Here is a 23,738-nt window from a genome sequence, read left to right on the forward strand (position 1 = left end):
ACTGTGATCTGTGTCAGAAATAAGACACTTTTCAGTCATTTATTTTAGCACAAGAAGTCACTTCAGAAAAAAAAAAGGAGTGCAATTATTGAATCTCTAAAAGGCAAATAAATACTGAGGTGAAACTAGGTCATTTTTCTTATAGAATTACGAATATTATGCTTGACTCTTTGCTTCATTTAATCAAAACATTTGTTCTATTTTTGTAAGTTTGTCATCAGGAAAGATAAAATGATTTTTTCTTAAAGAACAGTAAAGTAGACATATTTCACACAGTTCATAGCAATGGTTATAGGAACGAATGGTTGGAACTACTGCTTGAAGGGGTGAGAGATGCTATTTGGGGTTTCCCAAGCCTGGGTTGTAGGACAGGGGCATTTCCAAACAGGAGGAGATGCCTGGCCTGAAGTGCTGGGAAACTGTGGAGAGGCCAGCGTTCAGAGGCTTATTCATGCCTTACCTTGACAGCACAGGATCTAAGCTCAAGCCTCTACACTGTAGAATCTCTTTTGGTATTAACCAGACGGAAGCAGATAGTTGAAAAATCCTAAAGAGGTGTATGAATCATGCTGAAAGTTGGCTTCTCACAGAAAGCCCTGAACCCCTTTTGAAATAAATGAATGACAACAATGCTGGAGAAAAAGAGGTATTCATGTTATTTTTTTCTTTGAGTTATTTACATGAATATGAAGTTAGATCTCTTCTGGGAAGATAGTGTAAATGTATTTACCCCTTTTCCTCCAAGTAAGTGCAACTAAAACACATCCATATGTATATATGTATAAATATGTATATTACTCTGAAAGATGGAGAGAAGGCAGATGGGCTAAGAATAACCTTGGAACTCAAGGCACAACATGGGTGTGGGTTCCCAAAGTTTGCTCTCTTTAGAGAAACGACTCAGAAAAGTTCAGCTTAGTAGACAGGAAACGTAATAGCTTCTCTACTCCAGCCAAATACTATGGAAAAAAATCTGTCACCTCAAACTCACCCTCACCAGTAAAGTCCTGTTGACTAAAACAGATGTACAACTTGAGAGTTACGAGTTAAGTTTTATTTGGGGCAAAATGAGGACTGCAGCCCAGGAGGCAGCACCCCAGATAACTCTGAGAGACTGCTCCAAAGAGGTAGTGGGGGAAGGTCAATATATACAGGTTTTGGTGAAGGGGGAGTTCAATGCAAACAAACATTTACTTTACAAGAGGTTTTCTCCTAGTCACAAGGATCTGATGTTACCATGAAAGGATTTAGTGCTTTTCTAGATATGAGGAGATGCAGGGATTTGGGATCATAAAATCTGTTCCTAAAAAATATGCAACTATCTAAAGACCTGTCCCACCAGATTCCCTGGAGCACAGAGGGCCTCACTCCACCCTGACCTCCCTCAGGGGTTCAACTGCAAGAAGGTCAACAGCTGCAGCAGCATGGGGTCCATCTCCACAGAAGCAGACGGCAAATGCCCGTGTTGTTAGGTTGTTGGCAATGCTCTTGGAAAGTGCCAGTTTGTAGTTAACAGTCCAGATGGGAGCCTAGACGTTCAGACTCACATTTGCCAGGCTGTAAGAAAGTGCCACAAACCCCCACTGGACTGGTATCAGAGAAGGCTGAGTAGGGGGCAGGACTTTCTTGCTCATCTCTGCTTGGTAGTAATAAGGCTCTGCCTTCAACACTGTTCAGGGGAGGCCAATGGAAAGTCTGGATATCTAACCACACCCTGCAGCAACAAGGGTGGTGGAGAGATAGGACCTTCACCACCTCTGGCTCATCAGGATACTAGCAGCACAATGGAAGGGTTAGTGAACTGAAAGAACAGTTCTAATTCTAATCTGCCTAACAGAGAAATGGAGAATTAAAAAAAAAATGAAGAGAGCCTTAGGGATCTGTGAGATTATAACAAAAATCTAATATTCATGTCATCAGTGACCTGGAAAGAGAAGTGGAAAAGGATACATCCGAAAAAGTACCTGAAGAAATAACAGAGGAAAGCTTCCAAAATTTGGCAAAAGACATACATCAACAGGTTTTAAAAGCTGATAAAATTCTAAATAGGATAAATCCAAAGAAATGCATAACAACACACTTGAGACTTGAACTCCTGAAAAGTGAACACAGAGTAAAAAATCATGAAAGCAGCTCAGAGAAACGACAAATAAAATATCAACAAATTTCTTATTAGAAAACATGGAGGCAAAAAGGAAGTGACACTTTTATTTTTAGTGCTGAGAGAAAAGAAATGTCAACCTAGAATCCTACGTCCAGTGGAAATATTGTTCAGAAAAGAAGGACAGATATTCTTAGACAAAGGAAAATTACTGGAATTTGTCATCTAGAGACCAATTCCAAAGATGAGAAACATTTCTCTAAACAGAAAAAACATTATAAAAACAGGAATGCTGGAACATAAGAAAGGAAGAAAGAATACAGTGAACAAACATATGGGTAAATGTCACAGGCTTTCCTTCTTCTTCTGGTGTTTTCTAAATTATGCTTGATGTTGGAAGAAAAAAAATTATAACAAACTTTGATGTGGTTCTAATGTGACATGTAGAGGAGATTTTTTTAAACTATATAATAAACAAGGGAGGGTAAAGGGAGGTATGCATGCTATATTTCATTTAAACTGATAAAATGATACCAGTAGACTAACAATTTTTGAGAATATAGTAAGAAAGCTACCATAAAAATGTTACGTGAAGAGGTACTCTTAAAAACCCTTTAGATGAATCAGAATGGCACCTTAAAAATGTACAAGTAACTCATAGCAAGACAAGGTTATAAACAGAGGAACATAAAATGAATTGAACAAAGATGAATTGAAAATAAAATTGAAAAATAGGAAGATTAGCATTTTTCTTTTGAGAAACATCTATCATTACAGACTGTGTAGGCATCAGAAGGTTAGCAAGGGAATAAAACAAAGATATCTACATACATACATTTGTCAACTCAATTAGCAAGGATGTGCAGAAACTGGAAACTTTATGAAGTCTGTTGCAATCGTAAAATGGTACAGCACTGTGGAAAATAGTGTAGCGGTTTCTCAAAAAATTAAAAATAGGATTACCATATGTGTCAGCTATTCCACTTCCAGGTTCAGTTCAGTTCAGTTCAGTAGCTCCGTCATGTCCGACTCTTTGCAACCCCATGAACCGCAGCTCGCCAGGCCTCCTTGTACATCACCAACTCCCAGAGTCCACCCAAACCCATGTCCATTGAGTCGGTGATGCCATCCAACCATCTTATCCTCTGTCATCCCCTTCTCCTCCTGCCCTCAATCTTTCCCAGCATCAGGGTCTTTTCCAGTGAGTCAGCTCTTTGCATGAGGTGGCCAAAGCACTGGAGTTTCAGCTTCAGCATCAGTCCTTCCAATGAACAGCTGGAACTGATCTCCTTTAGGATGGACTGGTTGGATCTCCTCGCAGTCCAAGGGACTCTCAAGAGTCTTCTTCAACACCACAGTTCAAAAGCATCAATTCTTCGGTGCTCGGCTTTCTTTATAGTCCAACTCTCACATCCATACATGACCACTGGAAAAACCATAGCCTTGACTAGATGGACCTTTGTTGGCAAAGTAATGTCTCTGCTTTTCAATATGCTCTCTAGATTGGTCATAACTTTCCTTCCAAGGAGCAAGTGTCTTTTAATTTCATGGCTGCAATCAGCATCCGCAGTGATTTTGAAGCCCAGAAAAAAAAAAGTCAGCCACTGTTTCCCCATCTATTTCCCAAGAAGTGATGGGACCAGATGCCATGATCTTAGTTTTCTGAATGTTGAACTTTAAGCCAACTTTTTCACTCTCCTCTTTCACTTTCATCAAGAGGCTCTTTAGTTCTTTTTCACTTTCTGCCATAAGGGTGGTGTCGTCTGCATATCTGAGGTTATTGATATTTCTCCTGGCAATCTTGATTCCAGCTTGTGCTTTCTCCAGCCCAGCGTTTCTCATGATGTACTCTGCATATAAGTTAAATAAGCAGGGTGACAACATACAGCCTTGACGTACTCCTTTTCCTATTTGGAACCAGTCTGTTATTGCATGTCTAGTCCTAATTGTTGCTTCCTGACCTGCATACAGGTTTCTCAAGAGGCAGGTCAGGTGGTCTGGTATTCCCATCTCTTGAAGAATTTTCCACAGTTATTTTGATCCACACAGTCAAAGGCTTTGGCATAGTCAATAAAGCAGAATTAGATGTTTTTCTGGAACTCACTTGCTTTTCGATGATCCAACGGATGTTGGCAATTTGATCTCTGGTTCCCTGCCTTTTCTAAAACCAGCTTGAACATCTGGAAGTTCACGGTTCACATACAGTTGAAGCCTAGCTTGGAGAAATTTGAGCATTACTTTACTAGTGTGTGAGATGAGTGCAATTGTGCAGTAGTTTGAACATTCTTTGGCATTGCCTTTCTTTGGGACTGGAATGAAAACTGACCTTTTCCAGTCCTGTGGCCAGGTATGCACCCATTAACTGAAATTAAGGACTCAAACACATATCTGTACACCCATTTTCTTTTTTTTTTTAATTGAAGTGTAACTGATTTACCATGTTGTATTAGTATCTTGTATATAGCAAAGTGATTCAGTTACATGTGAATTTTTTCCATTAAGTTTTATTACAAAATGTTGAATATAGTTTCTTGTGTTATACAGTAGTACCTTGTTGTTAATCTATTTATATATATAGTAGTGTGTATTTGTTAATCCCAAACTCCTAATTTATCCTTACCTCACCCCTTTTCCCTTGGGTAACTATAGGTATATTCCCTATGTGTATGAGTCTGTTTCTCTTTTATAGGTATGTTCATTTGTGTCGTATTTTAGATTCCACATATGTGATGTCATATGATATTTGTCTTTCTCTGTCAGACTTATTTCACTTAGTATGATAATAACTAGGTCCATCCGTGTTGCTGAAAATGGCATCATTCATTCTTTTTATGGTTGAGTAGCATTCCATTGTATACACCACATATTCTTTATCCATTCCTCTGTTGATGGACAAAGTAAGGTTGCTTCGAATTATAGTTTTGTCTGGATATATGCCCAGGAGTGGGATTGCTGGATTATATGGCAACTCTATTTTTAACTTTTTAAGGATCCTCCATACTGTTTCCCATATTGGCTATGTGTTGATTATGCATGTATGCTCATTCATGTCTGACTCTTCGAAAACCCATGGACTGTAGCCTACTAGGCTCCTCTGTCCATAGGATTTCTGTGGTGAGAATACTGGAGTGAGTTGCCATTTCCTTCTCCAGGGGATCTTCCTGACCCAGGGATTGAACCCATGTCTCCTGCATCTCAGGCAGTTTCTTTACCAGCTGAGCCACCCAGGAAGCCCAATTTACATTTATATTGACTACCAATTTACATTCCCACCAACAGTGTAGGAGGGTTCCCTTTTCTCCACACCCTCTCCAACATTTTATTTGTTATTTGTAGACATTTTAATGATGCCCATTCTGACTGTGTATACCCATTTTCACGGCAGCATTATTCACAACAGTCAAAAGGTGGAAGCAACCCAAGTGTTCATTAGTGGATAAAGGGATAAATGAGATGGGGCATATGTATACACACATACACACACAGTGGAATATTGTTCAGCTATAAAAAGAAGGAAATTCTGTCATATGCTACAATAAGGATGAACATTGAGGATACTAGGCTAAGTGAAATAAGCTAGCCATAAAAGGACAAATTTTGTATGACTCTGCTTATCTGAGGTCTCTAAAGTAGTCAAATTCACAGAGATAGAAAGTATAATGGTGGTTGCCAGGGGCTGAAGGGAGGGGAGAATAGGGAGTTATTGTTTAAAGGGTATGTACTGGGAATCTGATTGAACTTTTTGGCCAACTCAATAGTTTTAGTTTGGAAAGATGAAAAGTATTCTGGGCTAGGTAGAGTTAATAGTTGAACAATGTCAATATAGTTTATGCCACTAAACTGTAAACTTAATGGTTAAAATAGTAAACCTTGTGTCTTTTACCACACAAGAATGTTAAAATGAAAAAAAAAATGTACTTGACTCAGATAAACAAATAAGTTATGGTTCAGTTGGTAAAGAGTCTGTCTGCAGTGCAGGAGACCCAGGTTCAATCCCCGGGTTGGGAAGAGCCCCTGGAGGAGGGAATGGCTGCCTACTCCAGTACTCTTGCCTGGAGAATTCCATGAACAGAGGAACCTAGCGGGCTACAGTCCATGGGGTCACAAAGAGTCGGACACAACTGAACAACTAACACACTTTCCCATAGATTTATTTAATCTCTATATCTGGTTATATACCTCATCTCCCTTATCCCACCTTAGTCTGACCTTGGTAAATTGTGGAGGACGTCAACATTCTATATCCCTTATTCCATACGTCACTGTTCCTGTGCTTTCTCTTTTAATAGATCCAGAAGGAAATCCATTTGGCAAACACACTCAGAGTAAAGAATTAGCACCTGAAGTTTAAGTATAAAGGATCTATCAGGATTTAGGTATGCTGCCAAGTCGCTTCAGTCGTGGCCGACTCTGTGCGACCCCATAGACGGCAGCCCACCAGGCTCCTCCGTCCCTGGGATTCTCCAGGCAAGAACACTGGAGTGGGTTGCTATTTCCTTCTCCAATGCATGAAAGTGAAAAGAGAAAGTGAAGTTGCTCGGTCGTGTCCGACTCCTAGCGACCCCATGGACTGAGGCCTACTAGGCTCCTCCGTCCATGGGGCTCTCCAGGCAAAAGAGTACTGGAGTGGGGTGCCATTGCCTTCCCCCATCAGGATTTAGGTATAACCCAAGGATAAATCTTATAGACGGACTTCCCCAGTGGTATGAACAAGTCAGTGAATGGTATTAGTAAGCAAGATACATCATAGCAGCTCCAGTTTGTTTCTCTCTGCACATTTATTTTATTTTTCTACCTGAAGTTGGGCCTTACTGATGTTTTGTCTGCTATAGACATTGTTATACTTGGCTCCCAAATTTACCTAACTGAAAGATCAAGATCAAAAGAGTTTCTCCCGTCCCGATGCCAAATTCCTAGGGAAAGAATCTGATGGCTTTTCCCAGGTGAAGTCCATGCTATTTTTGCAATAGATTGTGGGGTGATGTGGGAGGATGAATATGGATACTGGGGACTTAAATCTAGATACCAGTGACATTTGTCTTTTGAAAGAGATGAAGCTATTGGTAAGAGAGAACCATAGGCGCGAGTGAAGCAGGTAACTTTGGATGAGCCCCTTCTTGGGTGGGGTCTCACAAATACCACTGACTGGACAGCATATGCCTATAGTGGGGATGCCCTCACCTCTCTGTGATACATATATCAACAGTTACTACATAAGTATTAGAGGATGGGAGCGATTCATCGGTTCCTGTAGTACCTCTCCTATATTCTTCCAGCACTCACTGGCTAGTACAACAGCCCTGATCCACTGCAAATTTCTGCCTGAGGGCTTTCTTTCATACACATGTGAATTAATGCACTTAGTAAATTTTCCTCTGGAGCAGCCCTTGTGTGTGCATACTCAGTTGCTCAGTCGTGTCTGACTCTGCAACCCCATGGACTGCAACCCACCAGGTTCATCTGTCCATGGGATTTCCCAGGTAAGAATACTGGAGTGGATTGCCATTTTCTTCTCTAGGAGATCTTCCCAACCCAGGGACAGAATCAACCATCCTGTGTTTCTTGAATTGGCAGGTGGATTGATTTTTTTTTTTTTTTTTTTTACCACTGAGCCACCTGGGAAGCCCACAGAGTAGCCCTTAGCAATGACAAATGAGAACTAGGGAGAAAACCATGGACCCAACTACCCTCTGAGAAATCAGGAGGATACCTCTGAGGCATATTCTTCGATCCTGGACTGCAGGGAATCCCATCTGAACACAGAACAAATCTGCTAGTAATTCATCATTTTTTTTTTTTTTTTGCTTCCTCCACTTTCACATTTGGTCTCACTCACTTTCTCACTCCTCTAATGGTGCTAACTCCCAAATAGACTTCCTGTCCTAAAATACCATATAAAATTTTTTCTTCTTGGGGATGCAACATAAGACAGAAGCATAGGACATAAATTGCCAAATGCCCATCTTCAGGGCTGGCATGATGAGCTCAGGAGAGCTCAGTAGCTGGCAAAGGTTGGCAAAAATAAGAGAGAGAAAGACAAGGAGCCATGAGAAAGCTTCAGGTCTGATGTGGACCTGGCTGAGTCAGGCTGCAGAGTGTGAATATGGCTGGAACACTGAGGGAGATCTGATTTATGCTGAGAAGAGAAAAAACAGCATTGGAAAAGATGGTGCAATATCCTCAGCCAGATCATGGAGGAAGGTCAGCAACAGACAAACTGATTCAGACTCACCCCGCTTGGAATCTAAGCAGATGGAAACACAAAGGGAGCAGGACCCTGCTGGCTGCCTGGAGACTTGGGGTTCATGTGGTCAGTGACCTGAGGTGTATTAGGGAAACTTCTCAGCTGCAATCCAGAAGAGTGAATTAACAATTCATTAATATAGTCTTGTGTGCATGCCTGCTCAGTTGCTTTAGTCATGTCTGACCCTTTGCGACCCCATGTACTGTAGCCTGCCAGGCTCCCCTGTCCACGGGGTTCTCCAGGCAAGAACACTGTTGTGGGTTGCCAAACCCCCCTCCAGGGGATCTTCCTGACCTAGGGATTGAACCCGTGGTTCCTGCGACTCCTGCATTGCAGGCAGATTCTTTATCCACTGAACCACCTTGGAAGCCCCTAATATAATCTTAGTTCACTTGAATAATTAATTGTTAACCTGTCGATATAGTGAATGCTGCTTGACAGATGAAACCACTGGCTAATGTTTCACTTTAGTAAAGTGTTTCTTGTAAGAGGAAAGAATTATTTCCTTGCAGATATAATTTTAAAAAGATATGGCCTTCATTTAAAAACTGGGTAAAACACAGTGTGTTAAAGCTTAACAACAGAGAGTACTTCAGAGTTTTACTCAGGAACATGTTAATTAATAAGTAAAGATATAAAGATCCAACAATCTGATATGTATTCACTGAGAATATGCTAACTCTGGCAGAGAAAAAGCATAAAAATTACTTATCTAATCCTAAAATGTAGAGACCAAGGCTTTTTTCAGCTGATAGCTGATGAGAAAGAACCAGTTCCAATATCCTTCACTAGTTGATTGAACTGCAAAGTTTTACATAACTCTTTATAAAGCTAAGTATTTCCTGAAATAGAGGAAAAAAACATAAAACTTTAGTAACGGATTATAATCTATATAATTAAATCTCTAGAAATTCCATAGCTATTTCTACTTAAAGTGATTGGATTTCCTTTATTAATTCTATTTCCAACACTCTAATAAAATGTGTAGTTAAAAATAACCCAGAGACACTAGGAAAAAGGTACTCTGTGTTCCTTTTTTGATGTATACACTTTGGCTCTAAAAATTTCACAATCATGGATATAAAATGCAAATAAGAATCAAAGAGACTTCCCCTGGAGAAGGGAATGGCTACCCACTCTAGTATTATTGCCTGGGAAATTCTAAGGACAGAGGAGCCTGCCAGGTTACAGTCCACGGGGTTGCAAAGAGTTGGAACCAGCTACTAAACAACAAGACAAGATAGACGTTTTCATATACAAAAGACAATATAGAAAGGTGGAGTAGTTAATGGAGCTGATGGTCTATATTCCAAATCAGGCAGTTTACCTCTTTGGGATAAGAAGGACTAGAGATTTTTCATGTGAAATGGAGAAAAGGAGTTGGCTTCACTGCTTAAATCCAGGGGCTATGATTTCTAAAGGTAGGGTGAAAAAATGCTGGAAACTGCTGCCTGAGGCTGCAATTTCTACAGAGCAGCAGGCAGTGTAACCAGAGCTGCCTGAGGCTCACTAATCAGTTCTGTATTTCTTTCATATCCCACCAGGGAGGAGGCCCAAGCCTTCATTATGAGAGCTACTTGTCAACTGAGAGACCTAGGACATTCCTGGAAGTAGCCTCATAAGGTCTTGTCAGCGAGGAAAGAGCTGAGAGAGTGAAAGAAAGAGAAAACAATGCAAAGTAAGTCAAAAAATATATATTCCCTTTAGATAGGTCTGTGATCTACCATTCTAAAATGCATGAAGAGGGACTTCCCTGGTGGTCCAGTGGTTTAGAATCTGCACTTCCAATGCAGGGAGCACAGGTTTGATCCCTGGTCAGGGAACTAAGATCCCACATGCCATGCGGCATGGCCAAAAACTTTTTAAAAAATAAAAATCCATGAAGAGACCTAATGCTGAGAAAGACAACTAACAAGACAAACATCAGAACAGGAATTATATACTCACGATGTTAATTTTATTGACTATGTTGACAAATGCTATACAGTATGCATGGCTAGGATACTCAGAGATAAAGTCTTATTAAAGAATGAATAAGAAGACATTAAACCAGAAGTTACATGTATTTAAAAGGTGAATATAAGAAAAACTGAAATATGGGAAATACAAAATATCATCAAAATAAACAATAAAATCAAAAGACAGGATAAACTCTAAATAGAACACTATTGAAAAGACTATTACTGACTTGGAAGATAGCACTGAACACTTCATCTACCACACAGTAAAGAGATAAAAAGAGGTAAAATCAATGCACAAGCTGTAAATATCCCCACAAGATCCACTGAGATCCTTTACATTCATGCTTCAGGCCCTACACTCTCGGGATCTCTTTCCAAAATAGAGAATGCAGGCAAGGAAGAGAAGGAATATCTGATATTAGCTGAGAATTTTCTAACATTGAAGAGAGATATAAGTATTCAAAATGATAGCACACTTTGAGTACCAAGCAGAATAATAAGAATAAAATAACATAATAGACCCATTGCTAGATATGTAATAAAGAAATGTTCAGGAAATAAAGAATGAAAGGAAAAAAACCTTAGAAGCTAAATGTCAGCTTATCTTTTAGGTAAACTTGACATACAACAGATTTTTCATCAACAAGAAAGGCCCATAAAAGATGGGATAATAGCTTCAAAGTGCTGAGGGGAAAATAATTTTAAACTTAGAATTCTATGCCCAGAGAAAGTATAATTCCAAAGTAAAGGCAAAACGTAGACATTTCTAGAAATAAAAAGACTAAAAGAAATTGCCACAAACTAACAAACTAACCCCTACAGAGGGGCTTCCCTGGTGGCTCAGAGGGTAAAGTGTCTGCTTGCAATGCAGGGGTCGATCCCTGGGTCAGGAAGATCCCCTGGAGAAGGAAATTTCAACCCACTCCAATACTCTTGCCTGGAAAAACCCCATGGACAGAGAACCTGGTAGGCTACAGTCCATGGAATCGCAAAGAGTCGGACACCACTGAGCGACTTCACTTTAACCCTTACAGTCCTTGATTATTATTAGAAGAAAGACCCTAAATGAATGACATTGTTTTTTCTCCTTGTTTGTATGTTTCAATGATGTGTTTTGTTTACAAGATGGTTGGACAGGACTCAAAACTTCCCCAGGTTCCTCACAATGCCTGCTTAAGCCTTTCCTTCCCAGCGTAAATACCCTATATTGTCCAGTCTGTTCTCCAGGAACTATTCCTTGCTATATGATTGGTTGGGTCAGTGGGGACAAGATCCATGGCTTGTATACCCCAATGTCAGAAGTAAGATCTAGACATTTCTCTCTTTAACCAACTTCTCAGTTTATACCACTGCCTTTTCTCTCTGCTTGCTACTCTTTAAATGTTTGTTTTTTAGAGTCGTATCAATGGCACTCTTCTCTTACTGAATATTTTGTCTTAACGTGTGAACATCAGAAACACCTAAGCACACTTAAAGTGTAGAATCTTGCATTTAGCCTCAAATAATGACCCAGAAAAATAAGGAGAGTGAACCCTGCAACTGCATTTTTGGCAATCAACTGAGACAATTAACTAAGAACCACCAGAAAGCTTTTATAAGCTTTCTATAAGCATAATCATGCTTTGCTTTTTACTTATACCAGTAAGTCACAAAAGTTACATCAGAATCAAACCCATGTTATAAGTTCCATACAAATATATTTACCTGCTAACTGGCCATTTCAAAATAAATCTCCTTTATTTACCTAAACTAGTCTATTCAGATTTGAACCCATCTTCCTACCCCTTGACTCCATGTAGTCCTGCGCTGCAAATGTGTTCCCACTCCCATTTGTTCACACATTTTCTATCAATCCCCAACCCACTAATCCTGAGTTCCAACCAGTGCGTACTCCTGGACATGTTATGTACTGTCACATTTTTTATACTTTGGCAATTGTCCCTCCTCCTAGTCTGAGAGGTCACACTCCTCTTCTATATCTGGAGACTCCAACTCTCTTAATATCCTGGTCAAATGCAATATCTTCTGTGAAGTCTTTTCTTACTTCCCAGCCAGGTCCCCACCTCTGTTTCTATACCAAAGTCTCAATCACAGCATTTTCCATGTGGTCTGGAAACTACCTGCTTACACCTGTCTTCCTCACCAGTCAGGGAGAACGTGCAGAAAGTTCTGATCAGCACTCATTTGTTTTCATATCTCAGAATTCAGTACAGGATCTAGCTTGGAGCATGTGTTTCTTATTTGTTTTCATATCTCAGAATTCAGTACAGGATCTAGCTTGGAGCATGTGTTTCTTAAGTAGGGCATAAACACACAAGGGAATTGGTAGATACTTGGGCTTCCCTGGTGGCTCAGAGGGTAAGGCGTCTGCCTGGAATGCGGGAGACCGGGGTTCGACCCCTGTGTTGGGATGATCCCCTGGAGAAGCAAATGGCAACCCACTCCAGTACTCTTGCCTGGAAAATCCCATGGATGGAGGAGCCTGGTAGGCTACAGTCCATGGGGTCACAAAGAGTTAGACAGGACTGAGTGACTGAGCAACTTGGACAACGTTCACAGAACCTACAAATTTCAAATCAGCATATGTATATTTTAAAATATACAGTACACTGTCAACTTCATATGGAACTTTCAGAATCTCAGAAAACTCTTACATTCTGTTCCTCAGAAAATTCACATACTAATGAGCAAACTGTGATCAAGAGGCTCCAAGTAAAACCTTTTAATTTTCTTTAAGATTTATTTTTAAATATGAAGCTACAAATATCAGCAGCATGTTTTGTGTCCTCTAGAGTTAAGAAAGAAATGTGTGGACATTGTTAGCTCTATATCCGGTTACTCCCCTTAAATCGCATGTAACTGTTCTAGTCTTTGAATTGATTTGGTGCCCTTTGATTTTTTTTAAATTGAAGCATAGTTGATTTATAATACTGTGATAGTTTTAGGTGTACAGCATAGTGATTCAATTATTTTTTTCTGATTATATTCCATCATAGGTAATTATAAGTATTGAATATAGTTCCCTGAGCTACAAGGTAGGTCCTTGTTGCTTATCTATTTTATGTAAAGTAAGTTTGTTTTCTTTAATTCCATACTTATTTTTCCACCCTCCCTCTCCCCTTTGGTGAGCATAATTTGTGTTCTACATCTGTGAGTTTGTGTTCTATGTCTATGAGTCTGTTTCTGCTTTGTATGTACTATTTTTTTTAGATTCCACATATAAGTGATATCATATAGTATGTCTTTCTCTGACTTACTTCACAAAGTAAAATATTCTCTAGGAACATCCGTGTTGCTGCAAATAGCAATATTTAATTCATTCTTATGGCTGGGTAATATTTCATTGTGTGTGTGTGTGTGTGTATACATATATGTGCATATATAGTTGCTGTTGTTCAGTCTTTGCGACCCCATGAACTGCAGCACGCCAGGCCTCCCTGTCCCTCACCATCTCCTGGAGTTCGCCCAAGTTCATGTCCATTGCATCAGTGATGCCATCCAGTCATCTCATCCTCTGATGCCCTCTTCTCCTTTTGTTGATGGTTTGTCTTTTCCTTTTGTTGATGGTTTCCTTTGCTGCCTAAAAGCTTTTAAATGTGAATACTTCTCATTTGTTTATTTTTGCTTTTACTGCATTTGCCTTGGGAGAGTGATCTAAGAAAATACTGCTATAATTTATTTTGGAGAAAATTTTGCTTATGTTTGACCTATGTTCTTCTCTAGGAGTTCTATGGTGTTAAGTCTTACATTTGGGCTTCCCAGGTGGCTCTGTGGTAAAGAATCTGCCTACCAATGCAGGATATGCAGAAGACATGGGTTCGATTCCTGGGTTGGGAAGATCCCCAGGAGAAGAAAATGGCACTCCACCCCAGTATTCTTGCCTGGAAAATTCCATGGACAGAGGAGCCTGGCAGGCTATAGTCCATGGGAGTTGCAAAAGGTTGGACACAACTGAGAATGCACATATGTCTTGTATTTAGGACTTTAAACCATTTTGAGTTTTTGTGTATGGTGTGAGAAAGTGTTCTAATTTCAATGATTTACAAGCAGCTGTCCAGCTTTCCCAACATCACTTGCTGAAGAGACTGTCTTTACTCCATTGGATATTCTTTTTTTTTTTCATTTATTTTTATTAGTTGGAGGCTAATTACTTTACATATTGTAGTGGTTTTTGTCATACATTGACATGAATCAGCCATGGATTTACATGTATTCCCCATCCCGATCCCCCCTCCCACCTCCCTCTCTACCCGATCCCTCTGGGTCTTCCCAGTGCACCAGGCCCGAGCACTTGTCTCATGCATCCAACCTGGGCTGGTGATCTGTTTCACCCCAGATAATATACATGTTTCAATGCTGTTCTCTCAAAACATCCGACCCTCGCCTTCTCCCACAGAGTCCAAAAGTCTGTTCTGTACATCTGTGTCTCTTTTTCTGTCTTATCTCCATTGTCATAGGTTAATTGATCATAGGTGTGTGGGTTTGTTTCTGGGCTCTCTGGTGTATTCCATTGACCTATATATTTGTGCCAATACCATGCTGTTTTGATTAGTTTTTGCTTTGTAGTCTTATATGAAGTCTGGAAGGGTTTTACCTCTAGCTTTTTGTTCTTTTTCTTCAGGTTTGCTTTGGCAACACTGTGTCTTTTATTATTCCATATAAGTTTTAGGATTACTTTTTCTACTACTTCTGTGAAAAATGTCATGGGTATTTTGATGGGGATTGCATTATATCTGTAGTTTGCCTTGGGTAGTATGACCATTTTAACAATATTAATTTTTCCAATCCCAGAGCATGGGATATCTTACCATTTCTTTGAATTACCTTCAAGTTCTTTTATCAATGTTTTATAGTTTTCAGCATATAGGTCTTTAAACTTGTTGGTTATGTTTATTCTTAGATATTTTATTTTGATGTAATTTTAAAAGATTTTTTTTCAATTTCTTTTTGTGGTACTTCATTATTACTTTAAAGAAATACAACAGATTTCTGTATATCAATCTTGTATCCTACTGTAGAAATACAAAAAACCATAAGGGAATATTATGAAAAATTATATGCCAACAAATTTGACAACCTAGAAAAACAGACAAGTTTCTAGAAACATACCACCCACCAAAATTGAATCAAGAAGAAATAGATTTAAAAAAAGAAGAAGAAATAGATAATTTAAATAGATTGATCACTAGATGTAAAGTAGAATCTGTAATTTAAAAGCTCCCTACAAACAAAAGTCCAGGACCAGATGGTTTCACAGGCAATATTCTATCAAACATACAAAGAACTTACACTGATCCTTCTCAAAATCTTCCAAAACAACTGAAGAGGAGGGGGCACTCCTAAAGACATTCCACAAAGCCGCCATCACCCTGATACCAAAATCAGACAAAGACACCACCAAAAAAGAAAATTACAGTCCAATATCTTTCATTAATATATAGATGTGAAAATTCCCCACAAATTATTACCAAACTGAATCCAACAAGACCAAAAAAATCATACACCACAACCAAGTGGGATTCATCCCAAATTCACAAGGATGGGTCACAATATGCAAATCAATCAACGTGATACACTACATCATCCAAAGAAAAGACAAAAACCACCTGATCTAAGAGGAGAGGACACTCCCAAAGACATTCTATAAAGCCACCATCACCCAAGATCCTACTGTATAGCACAGTGAAATATTAATATATTCAATATCATGTGATAAACAATAATGAAGAAGAATATATAAAAGAATGTATACATACATAAAACTGAATCACTTCGCTGTACAGCAGAAATTAACACATTGTAAATTAAGTATACTTCATTATTTTTATTGGCTACGAAATGAAGTATATTTCATTTCAAATGAAATATTTGAAATATTTCTTATCATTTGAAAGATTTGAAATATTCATTTCAAATGAAGAATATTGCCTATGAAATGAAGAAAAAACAACTAGAGAAGTAGATGGCTAATCTTGTATCCTGCTACCTTCTTGAATTCATTTATTAGTTGTAATAATTTTTGTGTGGAGATTTTAGGATTCTCTATAATCATGCCATTTGCAAACAGTGACAACTTGACCTCTTCTCTTTCAATTTGAATACCTATTTTTTCTTTTTTTGTATGATTGCAGGGCAAGAACTTCCAACACTGTGTTGAGTAGAAGTGAGAGTGGGTAATCCCTTTGAATTTTAAAAGCCACTGGTATTTACAACTGCTGGACTAAGAAATGATCTAAAGTATACAAAGCAACAGTTTCCTCCCCATAAATCCCCCCAACACCTTTAGATTTTTAGAATTTCATTCACTATTCAGTTTTGTCTACTTGAGTTGCTTCTGCCACATTTTCATTGGGGCAAATAATAGTCTGCACTAACATTTCCAGCTGCAGATACCTTTTCTGAAGAAGGTAACATCCAGGATTAAATCTGAAACATTTAATGTAGCATTGCAATTTTAAGCATTTTTGAAATATTCACAGCATGAAATAATAACATGTCTTCCAGGTTCTCATTCACACTCCCATTACTGCATTTAAGTATGTAAATAATCCAACAGTACAGCAGAGGTAAGGACAGAGAAATGATCTATGACTCTATACTCAAAGAGACATCTTCCAAGGGCTATAGAACAAGAAGGACTTTTAGAAATTTATTGGATTTTAGTTCTTGTCCTTTCCAGGATGGCAAATCTAGGTATGTGAGCCTCCACTCTCTTCTACTTCAATAACTGCAGACAAGATTAACTGATCTCATAGATGTGTCCCTAGAATTCTGCTTAATACCATCCAAAGAAATTATGATCAATCCACTGACAGTGGTTCCTGGAGGTCACTCCTGGCCTAGTACAGAGATTGCTAAAATTTTTATTTACAGTATCAGATAGTAAGTATTTTAAACTTTGCAGCATATGGCTTCTTTCCCTTTCACTGTTATAATACAAAAGCAGTTACAGACAATATATAAAAAAATGAGGGACTTTACTAGTTGTCCAGTGGTTAAGACTCCATGTTCCCAATGCAGGGGGCCCAGGCTCAATCCCTGGTCGGGAACTAGATCTCACATGACACAACTAAAGGCCTTGCATGCTACAAAGAAGATCTAAGATCCCATGTGTGCAATTAAGACCTAGGGCAGCCAAGAAATAAAAAAAAGAATGTGGCTCCACCAAAATTTTATTTATAGACAATGAAATTTAAATTTGATGTAATCTTCTTGTTATTCAATATTCCTCTATTGATTTTTTTCAACCAATCAAAAATGTAAAAAGAATTATTTGCATAAAACAGGTGGTAGACTAGATTTAGCTATACTGTGCCAACTCTTGTTCCTAGTACAATTATTTTATTTTGCACAAAAGGAAATAGGACACACAAAGGTGACTTGCTTAAAATCACATGAATGACTTGTGGTAGAGGCAGTCATTTTGTGTCAAGTTGTCTTAAAGATGGTCCATGCAAGCATGTGTGTGGGCTAAGTTGCTTCAGTCCTGTCCGACTCCTTGTGACTCTATGAACTGTAGCCTGCCAGACTCCTCTGTCCATGAGATTCTCCAGGCAAGAATACTGGAATGGGCTGCCATGCCCTCCTCCAGGCGATCTTCCCAACTCAGGGATGGAAACCATGTCTCTTATGTCTCCTGCATTGGCAGGCAGGTTTTTTTTTTTTTTTTTTTTTTTACCACTAGAACCACCTGGGAAGCCCAACAATGGTCCATGTTGGCTCTTTATTATTATATTTCCCCTCAGTGATAAGAATCAAAGAACATATTCTCCTTTAAGAAAATAACGTTTTTTCTGGATCATTTTGAAATATACCTTTATTACTTTAAGATTCAATATAGGATCATATGGAATACATATGCTTATGTGCATGGATTTATAAGGTGAAATCATTTTTCAATTTTACTACAAATGTACTCTTGTACTTTAAACTAATTCCAATATTAGTTTATTTGAACAACCAGTTCATTTTATAACACATATATAACTTAGAAATTAAGTATAAAATATCCAGAGAATAGATTTCAGTTCAGTTCAGTCACTCAGTTGTGTCCGACTTTTTGCAACCCCATGGACTGCAGCACACCAGGCTTCCCTGTCCATCACCAACTCCTGGAGCTTGCTAAAACTCGTGTATATTGAGTTGCTGAGGCCATCCAACCATCTCATCCTCTGTTGTCTCCTTCTCCTCCTGCCTTCAATCTTTCCCAGCATCAGGGTCTTTTCAAATGAGTCTGTTCTTTGCATCAGGTGGCCAAAGTACTGGAGCTTCAGCTTCAGCATCAGCACTTCCAATGAATATTCAGGACTGATTTCTTTTAGGATTGACTGGTTTGATCTCCTCGCAGTCCAAGGGACTCTCAAGAGTCTCCTCCAACACCACAGTTCAAAAGCATCAATTCTTCAGTGCTCAGCTTTCTTTATATTTCAACTCTCACATCCATACGTGACTACTGGAAAAACCGTAGCTTTGACTAGACGGACCTTTGTTGGCAAAGTAATGTCTCTGCTTTTTTAATGTGCTGTCTAGTTTGGTCATAGCTTTTCTTCCAAGGAGCAAGCATCTTTTAATTTCATGGCTGCAGTCACAATCTGCAGTGATTTTGGAGCCCCCCGAAAATAAAATCTGTCACTATTTCCATTGTTTCCCCATCTATTTGCCATGAAGTGATGGGACCAGATGCCATGATCTTAGTTTTCTGAATGTTGAGTTTTAAGTCAACTTTTTCACTCTCCTCTTTCACTTTCAACAAGAGGCTCTTTAGTTCTCCTTCGCTTTCTGCCATAAGGGTGGTGTCATCTGCATATCTGAGGTTATTGATATTTCTCCCAGCAATCTTGACTCCAGCTTGTGCTTCCTCCAGCCCAGCATTTCTCATGATGTACTCTGCATATAAGTCAAATAAGCAGGGTGACAATAAACAGCCTTGAAGTACTCCTTTTCCTATTTGGAACCAGTCTGTTGTTCCATGTCCAGTTGTAACTGTTGCTTCTTGACCTGCATACAGATTTCTCAATAGGCAGGTCAGGTGGCCTGGTAATCCCATTTCTTTAAGAATTTTTCACAGTTTGTTGTGATCCACACAGTCAAAGGCTTTGGTGTATTCAATTAAGCAGAAGTAGATGTTTTTCTGGAACTCTCTTGCTTTTTTGATGATCCAGCAGATGTTGGCAATTTGATCTCTGGTTCCTCTGCCTTTTCTAAAACCAGCTTGAACATCTGGAAGTTCACAGTTCACTACTGTTGTAGCCTGGCTTGGAGAATTTTAAGTATTACTTTACTAGTGTGTGAGATGAGTGCAATCATGTGATAGTTTGAACATTCTTTGTTCAACAGAATAGAACATTTAGAATAGATTTAGTCAGTTTTAAAATAGAATGCAGAAGCTCTATTATATTGATACTTGAAATAGTATTCCTCAGAAATATTTGAAAAATGAAATAACCATCATTAAAAAATATTTAACTCTACTAAAGACCAAGAGATATTTTGGGAAAAACAATTTTTTATTTATTCTTCAACACCAAAGGAGCCCCCTTGATCGTAGAGGATACCCCTGTTCTTGTGAGTTGAGCATTTTCATAGAGAAAATTACGCCGATGAGCTGGCTTTTTGTTAAACACCTTGTTACGAGCGTCAACTTTGGCTTTTACATTCACCGGCAGTACGGAAACTTGAGGTAACCCATTGATCTCATACAACCAGTACATATCCGCTGTCTAGAAACAAAGAGAGGAAGAGACTTTATATGCAATATCCAGGGACTCAGAAAAATGTGAGAAAATACTTATCAAACTAACACCTTCTCTCTTCTCCATGTAAGGCATGGGAAGGACACAAAACTGAAATTGCATTTGTGCATTAAGGGCACAAATCTGATAATAAATGATTAGTGTGGAAAATAAATTCAGGAATGCATTTGGCTTTATGAATTAAAAAACATTCACTAAAAAGTCACACTTAGAGGTCTGCCCTGTGGGTGAAGCCATCTATTTGGTTTGCATGAGACTATCACTTAACATGAACTATATATAATGGAAATAATACCCTGCAAGATTTATCTAAGGGAATTTCACTATGGCTATAGAACCAACTGGTATTATGTCAAGCTTCTGTTTTTAAGATTATGAAAGTATATCATTAATATAACTACTTATAATTACTGAGCATGGTGCAAACTCATTAATGAAAATCTAAATCTAAATCCAAGTCAGTACAGCTTACACAGGAATTTACTTAAAAATCCTTCATTTCTTCTGCATTTTTGTACAGAATGACAATACTGAATTAGGTTGTCTAGCAGCTTTTGCACATTTATGTTCATACTTAAATCTCATTGCTCTTACAGAGTTTCCTAATGCCACCTGTGTTTATCCAGGACTTTTGCCTCACATAAGAATTATATCATGTATGTTCAGAAAACTCACTCAAGAGAAGTTCAGGTCAAGAAAATACTGTAGTCATATCAGGGTTTAAGATGTAATGTGATATCTGTCAATGAATGTTAAATTCAGGAATTTCTTGCACATCTGGAACAGTCCTGTTTTAATTGTAACTGGCCCTTCTATCCAAGTTCATAGTAATTAAGTATTCAGAATCAGTGAGTCTGGCTTTGTTGTTGAGCAGAACAAACCAAGAACCATACTACAACTGGGTTAAATAACATTTTACTTCATATAAGGATGTTCAATTTGAAAAACATAGCTACATTTTGGTGATTGTGCATAAGTGGTTGTAAATGTTTACAAGTGACTCACTTATAAACTTATAAACACTTATGAATGTTTATAAGTGACTCACTTATGGGTACAAATGTATAAGCTACATGAAGGAACCCGCATCAATGCCCGAGCTTAGTGGGTACACAGGAGTGAGCTATGTGAAGGGATGTACTCTCCCATTCAGAACCTAGTGATACACATGGTAACTACATGTAAGGATACACATGGTAACTACATGTAACTACAGATCTTTACATGTATATCTTTTGCCCAATATATCTACAAGACCATCTGAAAATAATTACCTATAAATACACTTTTAAATCCTAAATGTTACTGTATACATTTCAATTAAGATTCAAGTAATTTTGCAGTAAGTGACACACAGAAATCTCTTGCATTCCTATACACTGACAACCAAAGATCAGAAAGATAAATTAAGGAAAAAATCCCATTTACCATCATATCAAAAAGAATAAACTACCTAGGAATAAACCTACCTAAGGAGGCAAAAGACCTGTACTCAGAAAACTATATGATACTGATGAAAGAAATCAAAGATGATACAAACAGATGGAGAGAGATACCATGTTCTTGGATTGGAAGAGTCAATATTGTGAAAATGACTATACTGTCCAAAGCAATTTACAGATTCAATGCAATCCCTATCAAACTACCAAGGGCATTTTTTTCCACAGAATTAGAACAAAAAAATTTATAATTTGTATAGACACACAAAAGACTCCAAATAGCAAAAGTAATCTTGAGAAAGAAAAATGGAGCTGAAGGAGTCATGCTCTCTGAATTCAGACTATACAACAAAGCTACAGTCATCAAAACAGTACAGTAGTAGCACAAAAAACAGGAACATAGATCAATAGAACAGAATAGGAAGTCCAGAAATAAATCCACACACCTCTGGTCAGTTAATCTATGACAAAGGAGGCAAGAGTATACATTGGAGAAAAGATAGTCTCTTCGATAAGTGGTGCTGGGAAAACTGGATAGCTTGATGTAAAAGAAAGGAAATAAAACATTCTTTAACATGATACACAAAAATACACTCAAAATGAATTACAGACCTAGATGTAAGGTCAGATACTATAAAACTCTTAGAGCAAAACACAGGCAGAACACTTTTACATAAATCAAAACAAGATCTTTTTTGATCTACCTCCTACAGTAATGAAAATAAAAACAAAAATAAACAAATGGGGCCTAATCAAATCTACAAGCTTTTGCCTAGCAAAGGAAACTGTAAACAAAATGAAAGACAACTCACAGAATGGGAGAAAATATTTGCAAACAAAGCAATCCACAAGGGATTAATCTCTAAAATATACAAACAGCTCATGCAGCTCATTATAAAAAACCAAATGACCCAATCAAAAAATATGAAGAAGATCTAAACAGACATTTCTCCAAAGAAGAAAAAAGCACATGAAAAGATGCTCAACATCACTAATAATTAGAGAAAGGCCAATCAAAACTACAGTGAGGCATCACCTTACACTGATCAGAATGCTAAGTCTTCAGTTGTGTCTGACACTTTGTGGCCCCATGGACTATAGCCTGCCAGGTTCCTCTGTCCACTGAATTTCCCAGGCAGGAACACTGGAGTGGGTTGCCATTTCCTCTTCCAGGGGATCTTTCCGAGACCAGGGATTGAACCCTAGTCTCTTACGTCTGCTGCATTGGCAGGCAGGTTCTTTACCATGAGCACCACTGGGAAGCCCATACACTGGTCAGGATGGCCATTGTCAAAATATCTACAAACATAAATACTGGAGAGGGTGTGGAGGCAAGGGAACCCTTCTATACTGTTGGTGGAAATGTAAATTGGTACATGCACTGTGGAGAACAGTGTGGAGGTTTCTTAAAAAACTAAAAGAAGAGCTACCATATGATCCAGCAATCTCATTCCTGGGCATATGCACAAAGGACACCATAATTTGAAAAGATACATGCATTCCAATGTTCATTGCAGCACTATTTACAATAGCCAGAACATGGAAGCAACGTAAATGTTCATCAATAGATGAACAGATAAAGAAGACATGGTACATATATACAATGGTAGATTAGCATTAAATGGAATGAAATAATGCCACCTGCAGCAACCTGGATACAGCTATAGACTATCATATATAGTGAAGTGAGTCAGAAAGAGAAAGACAAATATATGATATCGCTTATATGTGGAAATCTAAAAAATGGTACAACTGAACTTTAGAAAACAGAAATAGAGTGACAAATGTACAGAATGAACTTATGGTTACCAGGGGATAAGGCAGGAAGGAGGGATAAATTGGGAGGTTGGGATTGACATATACACACCACTATATATAAAATAGATAAGGTATTCCTCTACCTAGGTTTCCCCAAGGGTCACAGTTGGTAAAGAATCTGCCTGTCAATGTAGGTGACCCAGATTTGATCCCAGGGTTGGGAAGATCCCCTGGAGAAGGAAATGGCAACCCACTCGAGTATTCTTGCCTGGATAATTCCATGGACAGAGGAACCTGGAGGGCTACAGTCCATGGGGTCACAAAGAGTTGGACACGACTGAGCACAACGACAGTGAAAATAATATGAAAGTAAATGAATACCTTCATGTCACTAATATGTCAAAGAATCACTGTGCTCTTACATAAGAACGCCAAATTGACAATTATGTGGGGGCAAACCCAGGGTGGCCGGAACACTGCGAG

At 38.5% G+C, this 23,738-nt stretch overlaps 1 protein-coding gene across 1 annotated transcript in view; it reads right to left on the reverse strand.

Annotated features, from left to right (window-relative positions):
- Window positions 1-19,606: 19,606 nt before the first annotated feature.
- CFAP47 (cilia and flagella associated protein 47) overlaps window positions 19,607-23,738 on the reverse strand; it is a 479,971-nt gene continuing 475,839 nt past the window's right edge. Inside the window, exon 64 of the mRNA XM_043897451.1 lies at window positions 19,607-20,025. Coding sequence (XP_043753386.1) covers window positions 19,813-20,025 — 213 coding nt within the window. The 3' untranslated portion in view covers window positions 19,607-19,812. The remainder of the gene's footprint in view (window positions 20,026-23,738) is intronic.

The sequence above is a fragment of the Cervus elaphus genome, chromosome X (genome assembly GCF_910594005.1).
Source record: "Cervus elaphus chromosome X, mCerEla1.1, whole genome shotgun sequence".
In the NCBI taxonomy this organism is placed as follows: domain Eukaryota; kingdom Metazoa; phylum Chordata; class Mammalia; order Artiodactyla; family Cervidae; genus Cervus; species Cervus elaphus.